The 15,844-nt window shown below is 33.7% G+C and overlaps 4 protein-coding genes across 4 annotated transcripts; 2 read left to right on the top strand and 2 right to left on the bottom strand.

The window, feature by feature from the left end:
* Window positions 1-304: 304 nt before the first annotated feature.
* Window positions 305-1,355, bottom strand: LOC106709253 (tax1-binding protein 3 homolog). Its single transcript, XM_014501014.2, has 3 exons — window positions 1,120-1,355; window positions 895-1,023; window positions 305-508 (listed from the first exon to the last, which is right to left on the bottom strand). Exons 1-3 carry the CDS (start codon window positions 1,171-1,173, stop codon window positions 320-322), a joined length of 372 nt encoding a protein of 123 aa, XP_014356500.2. The 5' UTR covers window positions 1,174-1,355; the 3' UTR covers window positions 305-319.
* A 388-nt stretch (window positions 1,356-1,743) lies between these two features.
* Window positions 1,744-3,220, top strand: LOC106709282. Its single transcript, XM_014501051.2, has 4 exons — window positions 1,744-1,898; window positions 1,970-2,063; window positions 2,773-2,923; window positions 3,002-3,220. The coding sequence occupies exons 2-4, from the start codon at window positions 1,970-1,972 to the stop codon at window positions 3,201-3,203; spliced, it is 447 nt and encodes a 148-aa protein (XP_014356537.2). The 5' UTR covers window positions 1,744-1,898; the 3' UTR covers window positions 3,204-3,220.
* Window positions 3,221-4,127: 907 nt separating this feature from the next.
* On the top strand, window positions 4,128-11,258 carry LOC106709313 (ornithine aminotransferase, mitochondrial). The gene is made up of 10 exons (XM_045681319.1): window positions 4,128-4,256; window positions 4,934-5,039; window positions 6,905-7,043; window positions 7,851-8,019; window positions 8,208-8,348; window positions 8,878-9,037; window positions 9,266-9,393; window positions 9,557-9,634; window positions 9,976-10,114; window positions 10,598-11,258. Exons 2-10 carry the CDS (start codon window positions 4,937-4,939, stop codon window positions 10,762-10,764), a joined length of 1,224 nt encoding a protein of 407 aa, XP_045537275.1. The 5' UTR covers window positions 4,128-4,256; window positions 4,934-4,936; the 3' UTR covers window positions 10,765-11,258.
* A 190-nt stretch (window positions 11,259-11,448) lies between these two features.
* On the bottom strand, window positions 11,449-15,270 carry LOC106709317 (trans-1,2-dihydrobenzene-1,2-diol dehydrogenase). Its single transcript, XM_045682384.1, has 5 exons — window positions 15,029-15,270; window positions 13,524-13,815; window positions 12,940-13,186; window positions 12,009-12,159; window positions 11,449-11,900 (listed from the first exon to the last, which is right to left on the bottom strand). The coding sequence occupies exons 1-5, from the start codon at window positions 15,252-15,254 to the stop codon at window positions 11,797-11,799; spliced, it is 1,020 nt and encodes a 339-aa protein (XP_045538340.1). The 5' UTR covers window positions 15,255-15,270; the 3' UTR covers window positions 11,449-11,796.
* Window positions 15,271-15,844: the final 574 nt, after the last annotated feature.

Genomic DNA, 15,844 nt, shown 5'->3' with positions numbered 1-15,844 from the left:
AAAAAGAGAGATGTAAAAATTGAATAGAAATATAATTATATATTAAGACCAGTGATATTGAGCACAATTATTTTTTTATGTTTTAATAAATTTGGAACTAGAAATTTAAAATATATTAAATGTCATAACCCCAAAGTATTAAGAATAATTGTAACAAAATGAATTGAGTTACTTAATAAATTAATTAATAAACCTAAATCTAAAAATACTCTAAAAAATAAATAACATTATAAAATCATTTGATTTCTAAATACATTTCTTTCAAAACACTTGATCAAAATTAATTAAATATACTTATGTTACAAAAACTATGTAACAGTTATGTAGATGTTACACCTTTTCTAGCAACAAGAAGATTTAGAACTGGGTGCTTCTTGATGTAGCTGACAGCCTTCTTGTGTGTTACCATGGTGAAGTCATATCCATTGCATTGCAGGATTTTGTCATGCATCCTCAATCCAGATTTAGCTGCTGGACTTCCTTCATGCACTTCAGTCACATAGATACCCTGAAATAATAATAATAGTACTTCTTTACTACTAATGGCCTGCTTTTTTGGTTTGGTTCTTTAGTTTGGTGTGTGGAGGAAATACTTATAAAATACTCTGCCTTTTATGTAGAGCACTGGGTTCCTATTTGACTCACTAAAACCCCAGTAGCCAAATTTGATTGCAATAAGAGAGGGATTCACAGAGGATGGAGCTAAAGTTTCCAGAACAAGCACTTATAAGATGTTAAAAGAAGAATGTCAACACAAAATTGGAGGTAGAACCAATATCTACTAGTGTAGCAATTTAGTGAATAACATAAAACAGATAACAAAAAACATTTCAGTACAATGGTTTGAAACTGATTTTTTTTTGGTTACATGCATATTATATTATTAGTACTTACGTTATCAGTATACCCTTGTGGGCTTTTGCGATAATCTTGATCAATTCCTCCGCCTATTTTAAAGCCACATTTCATAACTTCCCTTCCTTCTGCATCAACACCAGCTTCTTTTTGAAGTGTTATTGGTATCTGTTTAAATAATGATGTACAAATTTAATTATAACTAAGGGAAAAACGTTGAAAACAAGTAAAAACAAAACATTTGGGAGTGGTCTTACTACTTACACTAAGACATTCCATAGCCGTTCCGGCTTGGTGCTGAAATGCCATTTTCGCCATTGTGAAGTATATTTATTTACTGAACAACACACGTAATCAATGCAATAATTGAAAAGTAAAACTTTAAGTTTGTGTTAGTACAAAATATGCAAATTATTGAATCACTTTCGAGATGCAGCAAAAGTGATCAGTGATGCTGTCAAGTTGTCATAAGCTCATAAGTGAAGGAAGCTTCACTCCTTGCTTCATGGTCAATAGTGTTGTGTTATGACGATCCAATTGAAATATCCATTTTAATTTCTAATAAAATAAAAAGATATGCTTTAAACTATTTTTATATGCATCTGAGTAAATAAATATATTTTGTTAAAATCCGCACCGGGCGCTGGTATTACGGTATAAAAGGGTTGATGCAGGTTTGAGTTAGAATATTTTTGAAACACTGTGTAAGTTTTTATGATAAAGCCCATTATGTTTTTTGTGCTGACTTTACTACATCACATTGAAATTATTGAATTGAGGTTATAGTCGATAAGTAATTGTGAATGTTGCAATTTCTAAGCTCATTAGGATGATTTACAAAAGCAATGCAATTCGACTTTACAATCCTTAAATGTCAACGTCACGTTGACATTGACATTGTCTTCAATAGCAAATTTTATGACGTTGTTTTTGATTTGCAAATTTGCAATAGTTAGATAATTTGTTTAGTTTGTAAAGAAACTATTATATCTGAAGGGATTATAGGCTTGAGTCTTTACCTAAGACGATAAATTAGATTTAAGGTAAGTTCTCAAGTATCCTTTAAATAAGGTCCTTTAGCATTATAGTTTACTAATAAAAGATTTTGTTTTAGATGTCTAACGGCCCGCATCGACATCTTTGGCGAATTGTCTTCCAGAATTTCATAAATTCTTTGAAACCTCGCCCAATTCGAGGGAATAATATGGGCAAGTAGACTATTTAATGAATAATAAATTGGTAAACAAGAATAAACAAAAAGTTCGTTATTGAATAGTAAATATTTCTGGATTTTCACATAAGATTTCGTTTCGATGGTCGTCTACTGGTGGATTTTGATCCTTCCTATTAACACAATCAGTAACTAGTTATTCACTCAGTCATGGGTAACTAAACTAGAATAGACATACTGATCAGCTCACAGTATACATGTGTCAAACACATCAGTAAACCGGATCGCAGCTCAGCTCAATTTGTATCTCCTTAGAGTTATGTTTTGCATTTTAAGCTGCAAACTGCGAGTTGTCAGGCAGCTTACGTCAACTCAGTTATAGTACATCGCAACATACCATGAGCTTCCAATTAAATTGTTGAGCTATAGCTTAAGTGTTCAAGTCTATGTGGTCTTTTTAACCATTTCAGAGCTTATTTATACATGTCTAAATACCACTGACTTGCCCTTTGAGTTTACTTTAGTTCATAGAAAAACTTTTATATTTTACTTTAGTACATGAAAATGCATACTGGGACATATTAATTGCTACTAGTATTGGGATAAGACTTAAATAAAGTAGATCATAATGGGGTTGACTGTATGTATATAATTAATCCCTCTTTATTTGTCATTTCCTAAAATAATGCCACTTGGTAACTTAAGTTGATATAAAATAGATAATTGTTCTTGTTGGCATTTTGCAGGTAAAGATTTTTCTGGAAATATATATTATGAAATACCTGCAGATCCCAGTAGAGGTAAAAGAAAGCCTTCCCGTTGGTATGACCCACCAAAGGGAAATGATTTTGAAGATCCAATCCCAGCAGAATGGGAATCATGGTTAAGAATGAGAAGGTAAGGTAATGTTATTACAGCAGTACAACAAAAAGCAAAAATAACAGATGAAATAAGTTACAAATTATTTATTTTTAGAGAAGATCCACCAACAGAAGAAGAAATTGAGCATAATCTAGCTATTGCCAAGCTGAAGCAAGAGAATGCAGCTAAAATAGAAGCTAAAAGGTTGTTAGATGGAGGTTCTTTGCCAACAACCCCAGAAAGGGGTGCACAAACATTTCCCACTTATACAGAATACTATGGAGGAGACCCTGAAAATGAACATAGGAAAAAATGAAATTAAATAAATGTATAGATTAATTTGTTTATGTTAGAAATTTAGTTTAATATTTAAAAGGAAGTGATTATGTTTAAATGAATAGATTCTATTCAAATTGTTTTTTTTTGTTTTTATTGAATTTGTCCACTAGTTTATTTAAAGTAAAAAGTTGAAACAGTGCTTATACATTTGTGAGGATCATCGTGAGAAAGGCCTAGCACGAATATTTGCGACACGCGCCTTCGTAACGTCATCGACTAAATGTGTCAAAGTTTGTATGAAATTTGTTAGTGTACTCTACTCCTGGTATGCACTGCATACATTTTCATAATAATTTTGACTATAATGTTACGAAAACGTTCTTACTAATATTCGTGCTAGGCCCTCTACTCTCCCGTGGAATAGATGACTCGCGTGGCCGACTCAACGATGATTGTAAGGAGCGCATAACGCGATACTTGCAGCGCAAGGGTACTACAGGGACTTATAATTAGGATCGTTATTTATTTTCGCGTTACATTTCACAACCGTATGCCTATTTAACCTATTTTGTTTTTGACGCTGCTGTTAAGATTGTTTTCAATAATATAATTTAAAGTGTTTATATACATAAAGACTTAGAATTAAAAATTCTCAGATTGCTGGTATTAAAAGATCTAACCGCCTGATATGCAAAGTTTTGTAAATCATTTTCACGGAAATCATGAAATACCAGACGGTTGATAAATATTGTTTTAAGAAGTAACAATCGTAAATGAACGTCTGGGACTCTGGTTGTTAATATCTTTAATATTGCGTCATATAAATATTTCTATTGGCAGTTCGGAAAATTCCGGTCGATCTTGTTATTTAAGAGCGGCAACGAATGATGTTAATAAGGGTCTCGTAGATTGCGTATCGTTATTATAAATACAGGGAGTTGGTGTTTGAATCGTGGAATTTTTTTTCCGTCGCCAGTCATTTATTTAGTCTCGTGCTAGACGGTCAACGCCACCGTTGCTGGGTAATTTTAGACGCGATCACACAGCATCGGTTTGAAAATAGACACATTATCAAACAAAAAAATTAAAGGTCAGAATATTATTTTTTATAATATTGTAGTATTGGTTCGATATATGATATTTTTGAATACATTAGTAGACAGGCCTTTGGTATAACTTTTTTCTAATTTGATATCCGTATGCCGGTTAATATGCTATGTAAATAAACATTGACTCTGATAAACAAAGTGTGCTTCGTGAACGATGATTATGAAATGTGTTTGTACGTTTGAGCCTTCGCGGAACGTACAATAAATAGTAAAGCACGGGTGTATAAATCCTATATATAATATTTACTTGAATAAGTCTTATCAGCGAAGGTTGCTATATAAGATTCTGTACGATTTTATTTCATTGCATTTCATATATTTTTCTGAATAAGGCGCTAGTAAGTTTTGTTTTTGAATTTCTACTTTCTACACGACTTCGAATTCCTCATTTTATTACATTTTCGTCGATTATTATATTGCTAATCTAAGAGCTATTTATTATCATCAATGTAAAATTTCACGAAATTTTAAATTTAACGTTCAGGTTGCTAAAATGCGTTCTGTGTTACGAAAGATAATATCCCTTGTTCTTTTTTAATTTCTTTCTAAAATTGTGTCATTTTGTCATGTATATTTCTGGCCAATATCGTTTTTTTAGCGATGCATTAAATTGTCTTGCAGCAGACATATTTAAAGAATGTTGTGTTTTCATGTTTAGGTCATGGCTCAGAACAAGCTTTCGTCGGAGGAAATCTTCGCTTTGGAAGACAAGTATGGCTGTCGCAATTACGCGCCTCTGCAAGTTGCCTTAACTCGTGGTGAAGGTGAGTTCATAGAGGATCATTATAAGATCGTATAGCCATTTATTTTACAAATATTATAAATGCGAATGTTTAGATGGATGGATGGATATTTGTTACAAGGTATCTCCAGAACGGCTGCATGGATCTCGAAGAAATTTGGTACAGATGGAGAACACAGTCTGGAATAACACACGGGGGCTACAGCTAGTGTTATCTATTAAAGAAACTTACCTTATAAATATTACGTTATTAGGGAAAGTATAGATTTTGGCGTTCTTAAAGTGGTATTTCTCGACTGCATGGATGTGGTCACGTTAACTAGGTTCTCGGAAAATTATAGAGCTTAAAATTTGCGACAAAATTTATTTGAAACTAACCGTCGCAAGCGACTAAGTCCGCGCTGAATTTAAAAAATAATAATTTTTAGACATTTCTACATCCATGTCAAATTCCAGTGATATCCGTGCAATCGTTCTGGAGATAACTTCTAACAAATATCCATCCATCCATTCAAACATTTGCATATATTGGTAAGATAACCTCTTTTTACCATAGTTTTCTTTTAAAGCTCCTTTACATGCAAAACGTATAAATTCTAAATATATAGTAATAATAATAATAATATTTAACCTATTAGTTTTAATACGATCTTGGATCTAACGTAGGCGAATGAAATTTTTGTTGACTATTGCAGATCAGTAAAATTGTTATTACTTCAGTCTATCAGTTCAATTGAACGGTATTGATTCTTCTTATTGTTGTGTATCTTTCATCTGTGTCGAATGAAATATTTCATCATGCGTTATTTAATTTTTTGATAACACTAATAGTCGGCGTATATAAATATCTTAATTCGATACGAATATAAGCAAAACATTTTATGATTATTTATATCTTTAATGCACTCACATTCGACCCTTTTCAACGATTTTATTTATATTGTTATATTTTATTATGCTATAATGCGGCTGCCTATCGATAAGAGTTAATTGGAAGATTTTAATTTTTGAGAGATACAAGATTTTAATCTTACTAATATATTATAAATGCGAATGTATGGATGGATGTATAGATGGATGGATGGATATTTGAAGGTATCTCCGGAGCGGTTCAACGAATCTTGATGAAATTTGGCGCAGACGTAGAACATAGTCAAGAAGAACACATATCCTATATTATTATGTTTTTTTTTAATTCGGTGCGGACGTACTCGCGGGCGACAGCTAGTTTAGGTTAAATAGGAAAATTTAAAACAAAGCTGAGTTTTCAACTTCGATTAGTAAGGATTAGTATGAGTCGCACTCAATTATGATAATTATTAGCTATCCCCTGCTAACTGCGGATGAATCAATTTGTCTTTTACTTTACTCAGATCATACCTAAAAAGTCTTATCGCTAGGAAAAGAGTTCACGTCGTAAGTGACAGATAAATCTAACCTTTGAGATACAAAGTTGACTTATTTTGTTGTTAGTGTTTTTACATCACTAACGATAAATTTATTTATAAATAGACTTCATATGTTAATAAATTAGATAAAACTATTCTTTGTAATAATAACCCCAAAGTGGTTAGCTTACGTTGAAGTTCATGACCTTGAATACATTAATCTATGTGCCTACGCAAAACAATGCTAAAGTTTTTTTTTGTTTTAACACAAACTTGTTCTTACGGCAATTAAAATAAAATGTATAATCATATTCAAACTGAATTCAGTCGAATTCAATATTTTTGCTTACAATTTTCTTTATTCAGGGTTATTTTTTCTTTTAAAAACGGCCGACTAAGAAATAAATATATCTCTATAAATATAGGACACACCTACCGAATGAACATTGAAGCTTGTAAAGAAAACCTTAATTTTAAACTTATGAAATCTTTTGACCAGGTGTGTTCGTGTGGGACGTGGAAGGCAGGCGGTACTATGACTTCCTGAGCGCCTACTCCGCAGTCAACCAGGGCCACTGTCATCCCAGGATTATTAAGGCGCTCAATGAACAAGCTAACAAACTTACTCTTGTCTCCAGGTTAGTATAAATGTTTTCAGATATCTTGGCAGCTCTTAACTTCGCGCGAGTCGTTAAGCTAGGCATAGCGGAATGCGGGGGAGAGCACTGCTTAGCACGAAGATGTCCTTGGACCGCCAAGATATTTGCAAAGAATTGTATAATACATAGAAATTAGGTCACATTAGGAGTTCACAGTTTAAAGTTGCTTTAAGCTTATCTGTACTATATTTTGGATGGTATGTAAAATTGGTATAAAATGTTATTGTATTTAGTAGGTGTGTCTCTATGTCAGTGGTTGTGGATTGCGTTGTATACATAGATAATTTGGTGGTATTAATTTACAAAATGTAAATTGAATTACAGCGTTAAATGTACGTAAATATGCACGTAAACATGAAATAAAATATAAGTCATGTGTTCTCGTGACATAGTTATTATGCTTTTTAATTTGAAATATATCAAAGTTTGTTTATTGTTGGAAAACCTCAAGCCAATATATTCCTTGGTTTTCAAAGCACCAAACTAAAGATATCGTATATATAAATAGATTTAACGGAATGCAGTGTGCAGTTTTAATTAATTTTACTTTTAACATTTTAAATCTATTTAATATATTGTTTAAAAAAAGTAATTATGCTTCAGCTTATTTTCAATATAAACAAAGTATCGTTACAAACCAATATTATCAGTCTGGATTACTAAATAACCATGAGTAGGTACTATGATTAACTGCCATACTCAGAATCTGCATAAGATGTTTCCTCAGTTATGAATTAAGGCCACGGAGAGTAGCAATTTATTAAATAATCTTTTTTAAACTTCCAGAGCATTCTATTCCGACCAATTGGGTAAGTACGAGAAGTTTATGACGGAGCTGTTGGGGTACGACCGGCTGCTGCCTATGAATACGGGCGTGGAGGGCGGCGAGAGCGCCTGCAAGATCGCACGCAAGTGGGGCTATGAGGTTAAGAAGATACCGCAAAACCAAGCTAAGGTAATTAATGTGTAAATATTTATGAGACCTATGTTGGGCGAGAGGGAAAAGCACTATGCCATTGTAGTTTTTGTTGAACTCGACACATTTTGTTAAAAAAATTTGTAACAAAATTTTTATAAAAGGTCGCCTGAAATGTAATTTTGTTTCCTCTAGATTTTTAACTGTAATGCAATTTTATTTTTCAGATAATATTCGCGGAGGGCAACTTCTGGGGTCGCACGCTTGCTGCGGTGTCCTCGTCCTCGGACCCGACATGTTCCGACGGCTTCGGTCCCTACATGCCGTGCTTCGAACTCATACCATACAATGATATTCCCGCATTAGAGGTGTGTAAAATACAGGTCTTAGAATCTTACCGTGACAGAGATAATTACAACTTTTTATGAACCACCATTTTATGACGTAATAGCTGTCGAAATGTAAAAGTTGGTAGGGTCGATAAATATTTTTAATGTAAAATCTGAATGTCCAACTTATAAAAAACTATATAAATTTTTTATTGTAGTCGGCATATTTTATTACGTTGATTAATTTTAAGAAGTGTGATCTTATGAATAGAGATGTACTATTAAAAAAATGTGAGCCGTCATGGGACGCCTGGCAGATGTGAAAAATCGTGTGTGTACAAGTAATATGCATAAAAGATAATATTATTAAAATAATATATATATGTATACCTCAGTATAGCGTGGCGACCCGTCGCCACACCGTACACTCTACTACACATAAAATATATATAAGTATACCTTAGTATAGTGTGGCTACCCGTCGCCACGGCAAGCGTCGCCACGCCAACAATTCGGTTTACAAGTGAGCCTATAGATGTTTCACATCAAAAATATGTAATGATTCCAGAAAGCGCTAAAAGACCCGAACGTGGCCGCCTTCATGGTGGAGCCGATCCAAGGCGAGGCGGGCGTCGTGATACCGGACACTGGATACTTACAGAAGGTCAGGTCGCTCTGCACCAAGTACAACGTGCTCTGGATCGCAGACGAGGTGCAAACAGGATTAGGTAGAGAATATTTTTTTGTTTTTTTTTTTAAATATTAGGGTTGAAAATATTTACCGAACTTACTCAGGACGGTTATGGAAGTGTGTTTTTATGTATGCGGGTTTGTATGTAAGTTGCTTTTTAAATTTCTATAGCCTAAACCGAAGCCGAAATTTCAGTACAATCGGATTCTTCTCTTAAGGTTAATAGGAGTTAGTTGGGTTTTTAATGGCAACTTTACTATTCCAGGTCGCACTGGCAAGTTATTAGCTGTCGAACACGAGGGTGTGAAGCCAGACATACTGATCCTTGGCAAAGCACTAAGCGGCGGTGTACTGCCGGTCTCCGCTGTGCTCGCCAACAATAATGTTATGGATGTGAGTACTTTTAAAAACATTTGATTCGTTCCATGCTAATACGATTTCTTCGTTTTTTGAAAGGCGACAAGCACGTCGGTGGCATTCAACGTGTTGATACATAATATTTTCTTTGACAGGTTTAACAGTAAAAAATGATTTAATTAACGCTTATTCTTTTAAGGTAATCAAACCAGGAACGCACGGGTCAACTTATGGTGGTAATCCCCTAGCGTGTGCTGTAGCTACCGAAGCTATTAAGGTAAGAATTTTACAATTAAAATCTATTTTATACTAGCTCTTACCCGCGACTCCGTCCGCGCGGAATAAAAAATAGAAAACGGGGTAAAAATGATCCTATGCCCGTTTCCTGATTCTAAGCTACCTGCCCACCAATTTTCAGTCAAATCGATTTAGCCGTTCTTGAGTTATAAATAGTGTAACTAACACGACTTTCTTTTATATATATAGATGAATCCGAAATACAATAACGGAATACTTTTCATATGTTACAATATTTTTTTTTACCGATATTGGAAACTTAAAATATAAATAAAAACAAAGTACGTAAATTCGTTTCAAAATGCCATTGACCGTTTTCAGGTTTTATTAGAGGATAAATTGATAGAGAATGCGGCGCGTCTGGAGACGGTGTTCCGCGCCGAGCTGGAGAAGATCCCCAAGTCGAAGGTGAATGTGGTGCGCGGCCGCGGACTTATGTTCGCTATCGTCATTGATGACAGTAAGTTCTAACATCTACTGACTATGCATACTTACACCTCTATAAATGGACTGGCTATAAAACGTAGTATTTTGTGCCTATTTGATTTTCGCAATTTTTGACGCTGATGGTAGCGGATACTGTTTAGTTAAACACACGTTTTAACCCTTTATCCTCCGGTGATTTAAATAATAGACATCAACTTGGGTTATAAAAGAGTTTTAAAAACTGCTTCCGATATAAATACTGTTATTTATTTGTCAAGATCGCATTTCGAAAGCTTACGCATGAGCATCATGATTACTTCGATATAAGACCTGTACTACAAGATTGAAACAGCGTCTAAATTTTTTTATGGCTAGGTTCTAAGCTTTTACATTTAGCTTTTATCGAAAGTAAACATGACAATATTTCTTTTCTTTACCTTCTGTAAATTGAATCGTCATTCATATTACAAAGATTTTAATCTGTAAGATACACTGTAATGTCGATATTTTGTACCAGGTATCCCAGCATACGAGGTGTGCAAGCGACTGCGCGACGCGGGCTTGATCACGAAGCCAACTCACGGCCAGACTATCCGCCTCGCGCCGCCGCTCGTCATTACAGAGCAACAGATCCGCGAGGGAGCGAGCATCATTCAGAAAGTACTAGAAGATTTCAAGAAGTAAATTAACTGTCAATAGCATATGGTAATACCTCAGCCCGCGACCCCAAGCTTCCGGAATTGTTGCGGTAAACAAATATGAATTTATTCTTTGTTACTTAGTCTTTGACCACTTATTAACAAAGGATCCACGTGAAAAGAATATGTTGCCAGTATTGAGTATTTTAATTTCGATGCATTCTTGTTTTGAATGAATATAGAAGCAGTAAAAAAAAACGCGCGCTTTCTATATTACAACGATGAAAGAACACAAGTCGACATTTTTGTGTCTACTAAAATTATAAGAATTTTACAAACTGGCAATTATTTAGTTCCTTTGTGGTTCACTAAGTACCAAAGAGCATATAAAATACTTATATGATTGTCCGGGGCTCTCCTGTAATCTCTTTAATTTCGGAACTTGAAATTCTGGGTTGAACTTATAAGCACTATATTTTCTAGGTTTGTTTTTATCAACAGTTTATTTGTTATCGATAAATGAAAAAGAAAAGATTATTTTATTGAATTTATATTGATGGAATTTAAAATAAAAAAGGTATTTTTTATTTTTGTATTATTTTCTTTTTTCACTCGACAGCAGTTCCAACGTTTAACTTAAGATTCAGTTTTATACAGTTTTCGTAAAATTCCTCGCAGACATTAATTAACCAATGACATAAAATGTATATGTAAATAAAACAACAACAATTTTTAAGTGTTTATTAACCAGAAAATGTGAATACAATAAATACTGTGTGTAAATATAAAATAAAATATACTTAATAAATATAACGTCACAACACTATATAAATCACAGTTAGTTGAGGTAAATACTTGTTCTGTACAATATACATGTTAGCTTTGTTGCGTGTCTGATAAAAGCCTCTAAGCTACTGCGTGATTAGAACTAGTACTGGCGAAATTATTTAACTTTTGTTGGCGTGAATCTTAAATAACGTGACACTTGTATTAGAACACTATTACTGTCTCTGATTTATTCACTGAGAACGAGAGTAATACAAGTGCTAAGACAATGGAGATCCACTGTTAGTGTAACTTAAAGACCTACATCTAGTACTCCTAATTGTGCCCGCATCGTGTCCGTTAACTTTGAAAATAGTATGCTCTCGTCCAGTGACATTTTAGGACTTTCCAGTAAACCTGAAAATAATAGAATACGCGTATTTACTCTTATTCTCTTAAAACCAGTTTATTTTGTTAAGAATTATGAGAAGTTATTAACTGAACTATAGTAGTAAGATGCGTTACCTTTAGCCAAGCAGTCCCAGCACTCCTGTATCTGGTAGCTGAGGCCGGCGCTGTTGTGAAAGTGGTAGCTGTATTTTCCCTTGGGTAGCGTCCACTCCGTGTTGTTGGCGGCAGATATCTGCAGCGTGGTCGGACACCAGAAGTACTCAAGCTGGAATACAAGATATTCTTTAAATATCAATATCTTTCTGAATTGACGGTCGTTCGATGATTTTTTATAGTTATTTTTTTTTAAGTTGTCGTTTTTTATCTTTTCTTTTTGTCTAAATTCATATCGTAGAGTTTGAAATGTATACATTATTTTATGAAGTTTAATTTATAGTTACGAGTTGTAACTATCAATTATATGTTTGTGTAAATAAAAATACTCCTGCCTAGTCTCGTATGCTTCTACCCTTTCGATGTAACATGTACCAAGGTGCAGTTAATAGATAATGCAGGTAATTAGTTGCGCAAAAGCCTCAGATCAGTTAAAAGTCTATCAAATTAGCATGCAAAGAAAGAAAATAGTAGGAATATATATTGAAATAGTCTACAATTACATGCTTTTATATTTGGTCTAGTTCACGAGATAAGCACCAGTTTCGATGGTTATTACGATGTTTTTAAACTTTTGATACTTTAATTAGAGATCTTTTCAAATATCTTGGCAGTTCAATTCTGTATACTGCGCAGTGCCCTCCCCCGTATCCTTTTACGCTACGAGACAGTTAAAATTGTCTCCTGTGCAGCGACTCGTACGATGTTCTGACCTGCCGAGATATTTGGAAACCCCTATACTTTATTTCTGATTGATGTTCCTATTTATACCAGAGGAACATAATTTAAAAACAGTTCTCTCTAAGCACAATTGTCAAAACTGTCCTGATATAACTGTACCAGGAGAGCAGTTGGACTGGACAAGCAAGACTATGGCTGGGGTACTACTAACCGCAATAGTACCCTTGGTCCCCGTGATCTCAGCTCTGTTAGTCATGGTGGCGCGGGTGTGCGCCGATATCGTCGCCGTCCTGCCGCCCTTGTACTTAAGGGCGCAGGAGAGCGATTCGTCGACGCCAGCCTTGCTCAAGTGACCCGTACACATGATGTCGGTGGGTGGCTCTTTGTACACGAATTGCACCAGTTGCAACATGTATAAACCTAAGTCCATAACCGCTCCGCCGCCCAAGTCTTTCATTCTGGAATATTACGGCGTTTAAAGCAGAAGTATGGCAATACTTGAATAATAAAGCGCAGATGATATGATATTATTAAAAGAGCTGTCTAATGCGATCGAGAAATTACAAGTAGATTTTATTCACGCTAAATATAATATCAGTTCCATATTTTACATTGAAATTATAGTTTTGCATATATTATTAAACTTACTACAATATATAAATTATTTTAAGAAAATATTACTCATATCAAAAAGCAACAGGAAAATGCGAACTAACAATAAAGTTACAGCTCTGATAATAACTGAAGGTCAATGTAAAGAGGTGAATAAAAGCGAGGTGTATGAAAATATCTTACAAATTCCTCTCAATGTCGTTAATTTCGACCCCGAATTGTACGTTTACATGATAGACATCCCCAAGCCCGCCGGTGGCAATGTGTTTATCCAAAGCATCGTAAGCAGGAAAGAACCTCGACCACATCCCCTCGAGAAGAAATAGTTTCTTTTCTCGCGCCAGGTCCACCAATGACTTCGTCTGTTTGTACGTCATACCCATTGGCTTTTCGCAGAGTACATGTTTACCATTCTCTAACATTAACTTAGCTACATCATAATGCTGTAAATTCATGACACTGACGAAAACGATGTCTGCAAATGAAGTTTAATTATGTAACATTTATTTACTTGTGGTTGAGTTATTTCTTTACATTTTTACTAATATGTCAAACATTAGACCATAAAAATGAGTATGAATAAAGGTAGAGACTGATCAACATGCGTAAAAATAACGATTACACAGAAGCTAACAGCATGAAGTTAAGTTTTAACCACTTATATGAAACATTATCAGTATTAAATCTGTGGTACAGTTGCAGTTAATTCTCTTAGAGCAGGAAAGGCGAATCAATGGCGACACAATATTTTGGGCACGTCACTGTTCACGAAATTCATTACGCACTACGAAAAAAAGTGTGAAGTTTGTATAATATGAGGAGAGATAACGAGTGATTTTTACGCTATAAAATGTCTACAATAATAAAAAATATTTGTTGGAATGTCTATGACCTCATCAAACATTTCGTTAGAAAAATGGCGTACGTTAGAAAAATACGTATAAGTTCGTCACCCCTGTCTTTTGGCTTCTAAAAGATTTTTGGTTTCAGATATATTATACCTTATAATTTTCCTTAAACACGTGAGATGTACATATATATTTATAACCTCTAGGTTATAAATAATAATGACTACAAACTGGAATTGTAAGAAAGTCAGTAAAGGTCATCAAAGATAAAGAGCACAGCAATCAATTTCTCTTGATGTATGTGAGCATATTTATTATCATGGCCTTCTCTCATTTATTATTTATAGCTCCGTAACATTTCACAAGTCATTTAAGATATAATTATATATTTAAAGGGCAAATATATGTACTCAGCCTTTGTATGAAACTTTCTCTAAAGATTTTACAGTTAAGTACTCATAGCCAATAAGTGTAGGCAGAGATTATGATCTTATTGGGCATGTTTCTGTTACAAATAAATACTTTTGTAATATATAAATACATTTCCTAAGACTCTTAAATTTATTCTCTAGTATATAACTAATCTGCTTGATGTAAGTTGCTTTGGAATAGGAGAAGAGACACAAAGTTTAAAATACCATAAAATAAAGCTATGTGGATAAATGACTTTAAGGAAACAAAAAAATCTAATTTTAAAAACTCAGCCATTGAAAATAGTAATCAATAGCAGTATAGTTTATAGATTTTAAAGAAGCAATAAAAAGAACATAACATCTGCAAAGCTAATAAAGCAGTTTGTTTACAAATGGAACAATTGCTAGAGTTATTAAAGATAATTACCAATTGAACTGTCATTGGCGAGGGATTCATAACCTTCATATGCAGTGTTGATATTGTGTAGCATTGCCAATCTGTGTGCACGGCTCAGATCTTTGCCAGCGATAGCAACAACCTTGTGTTGATCACTTGATAAATTAGACATGGCAGTTAAAAAATCATGACTAATCATGCCAACACCGGCTATGCCCCAATTTAATGTCAAAGTCATCTGAAAAATATATAACATATCAATAGTTATGTTATTAAATCACATTTTAAGATTGAAAACAATAATTTACATTAAATCAAAACTATAAATTTGTTATTATTAAACAACTCTTACACAAAGTATGTGGTCTTAAGGAGTCTGATAATTTGATCATCAATTTGAACAGATATTTTTTACCGATTTCATATTGAAAAGTTAGAAGACATCTAAATGTATTTAAACATAAATGCTGTCTTCTTTATCACACAACTCTTTTCAGTTTTACATTAATTAAATCCACATCCTGGCCCACATTCTACAATCTCATTTAATCATCTACCATCTGTCAGACCACTATCTCTTAATAATAGACCTGATATATGTTCCTGTACTAATTCTTCTCTGATAAAATGTTTGTTAATTTTTATTAAAAAAATCAGATCAAATATTTCTCCATATAAATTTATTATTTTCCACTTATCTTGATAAAAAATAGATTGTTGCACTGCATGGAAAAAGATAGGTAATCTGTTGAAAATATGTTTTTATCTTAAGCTATTGCAAACAGAAAAATACTTTAACCTTGATTTTTTTATCATAGTATTTAATGTTCTGTGACTAAATAGTAA

Source organism: Papilio machaon, chromosome 2 (genome assembly GCF_912999745.1).
Source record: "Papilio machaon chromosome 2, ilPapMach1.1, whole genome shotgun sequence".
NCBI classification, from domain to species: Eukaryota; Metazoa; Arthropoda; class Insecta; order Lepidoptera; family Papilionidae; genus Papilio; species Papilio machaon.
The sequence above is the reverse complement of the archived record's forward strand: the minus strand, read 5'-3'. Positions and strand labels throughout refer to the sequence as shown.

Excerpts from the sequence above, each read along its gene's own strand:
- LOC106709253 (XM_014501014.2), bottom strand. The coding sequence starts at position 1,173 with ATGGCGAAAATGGCATTTCAGCACCAAGCCGGAACGGCTATGGAATGT. Across the intron at positions 1,024-1,119 it reads CGGCTATGGAATGTCTTAGT|ATACCAATAACACTTCAAAA; the intron begins GTAAGTAGTAAG and ends TTATTTAAACAG. Across the intron at positions 509-894 it reads CACAAGGGTATACTGATAAC|GGTATCTATGTGACTGAAGT; the intron begins GTAAGTACTAAT and ends TTATTATTTCAG.
- LOC106709282 (XM_014501051.2), top strand. The coding sequence starts at position 1,970 with ATGTCTAACGGCCCGCATCGACATCTTTGGCGAATTGTCTTCCAGAAT. Across the intron at positions 2,064-2,772 it reads AATTCGAGGGAATAATATGG|GTAAAGATTTTTCTGGAAAT; the intron begins GCAAGTAGACTA and ends GGCATTTTGCAG. Across the intron at positions 2,924-3,001 it reads TCATGGTTAAGAATGAGAAG|AGAAGATCCACCAACAGAAG; the intron begins GTAAGGTAATGT and ends ATTTATTTTTAG.
- LOC106709313 (XM_045681319.1), top strand. The coding sequence starts at position 4,937 with ATGGCTCAGAACAAGCTTTCGTCGGAGGAAATCTTCGCTTTGGAAGAC. Across the intron at positions 8,020-8,207 it reads TACCGCAAAACCAAGCTAAG|ATAATATTCGCGGAGGGCAA; the intron begins GTAATTAATGTG and ends TTTATTTTTCAG. Across the intron at positions 9,635-9,975 it reads TAGCTACCGAAGCTATTAAG|GTTTTATTAGAGGATAAATT; the intron begins GTAAGAATTTTA and ends GACCGTTTTCAG.
- LOC106709317 (XM_045682384.1), bottom strand. The coding sequence starts at position 15,254 with ATGTTATATATTTTTCAGATGACTTTGACATTAAATTGGGGCATAGCC. Across the intron at positions 12,160-12,939 it reads GGACCAAGGGTACTATTGCG|CTTGAGTACTTCTGGTGTCC; the intron begins GTTAGTAGTACC and ends CTTGTATTCCAG. Across the intron at positions 11,901-12,008 it reads CTGGGACTGCTTGGCTAAAG|GTTTACTGGAAAGTCCTAAA; the intron begins GTAACGCATCTT and ends TATTATTTTCAG.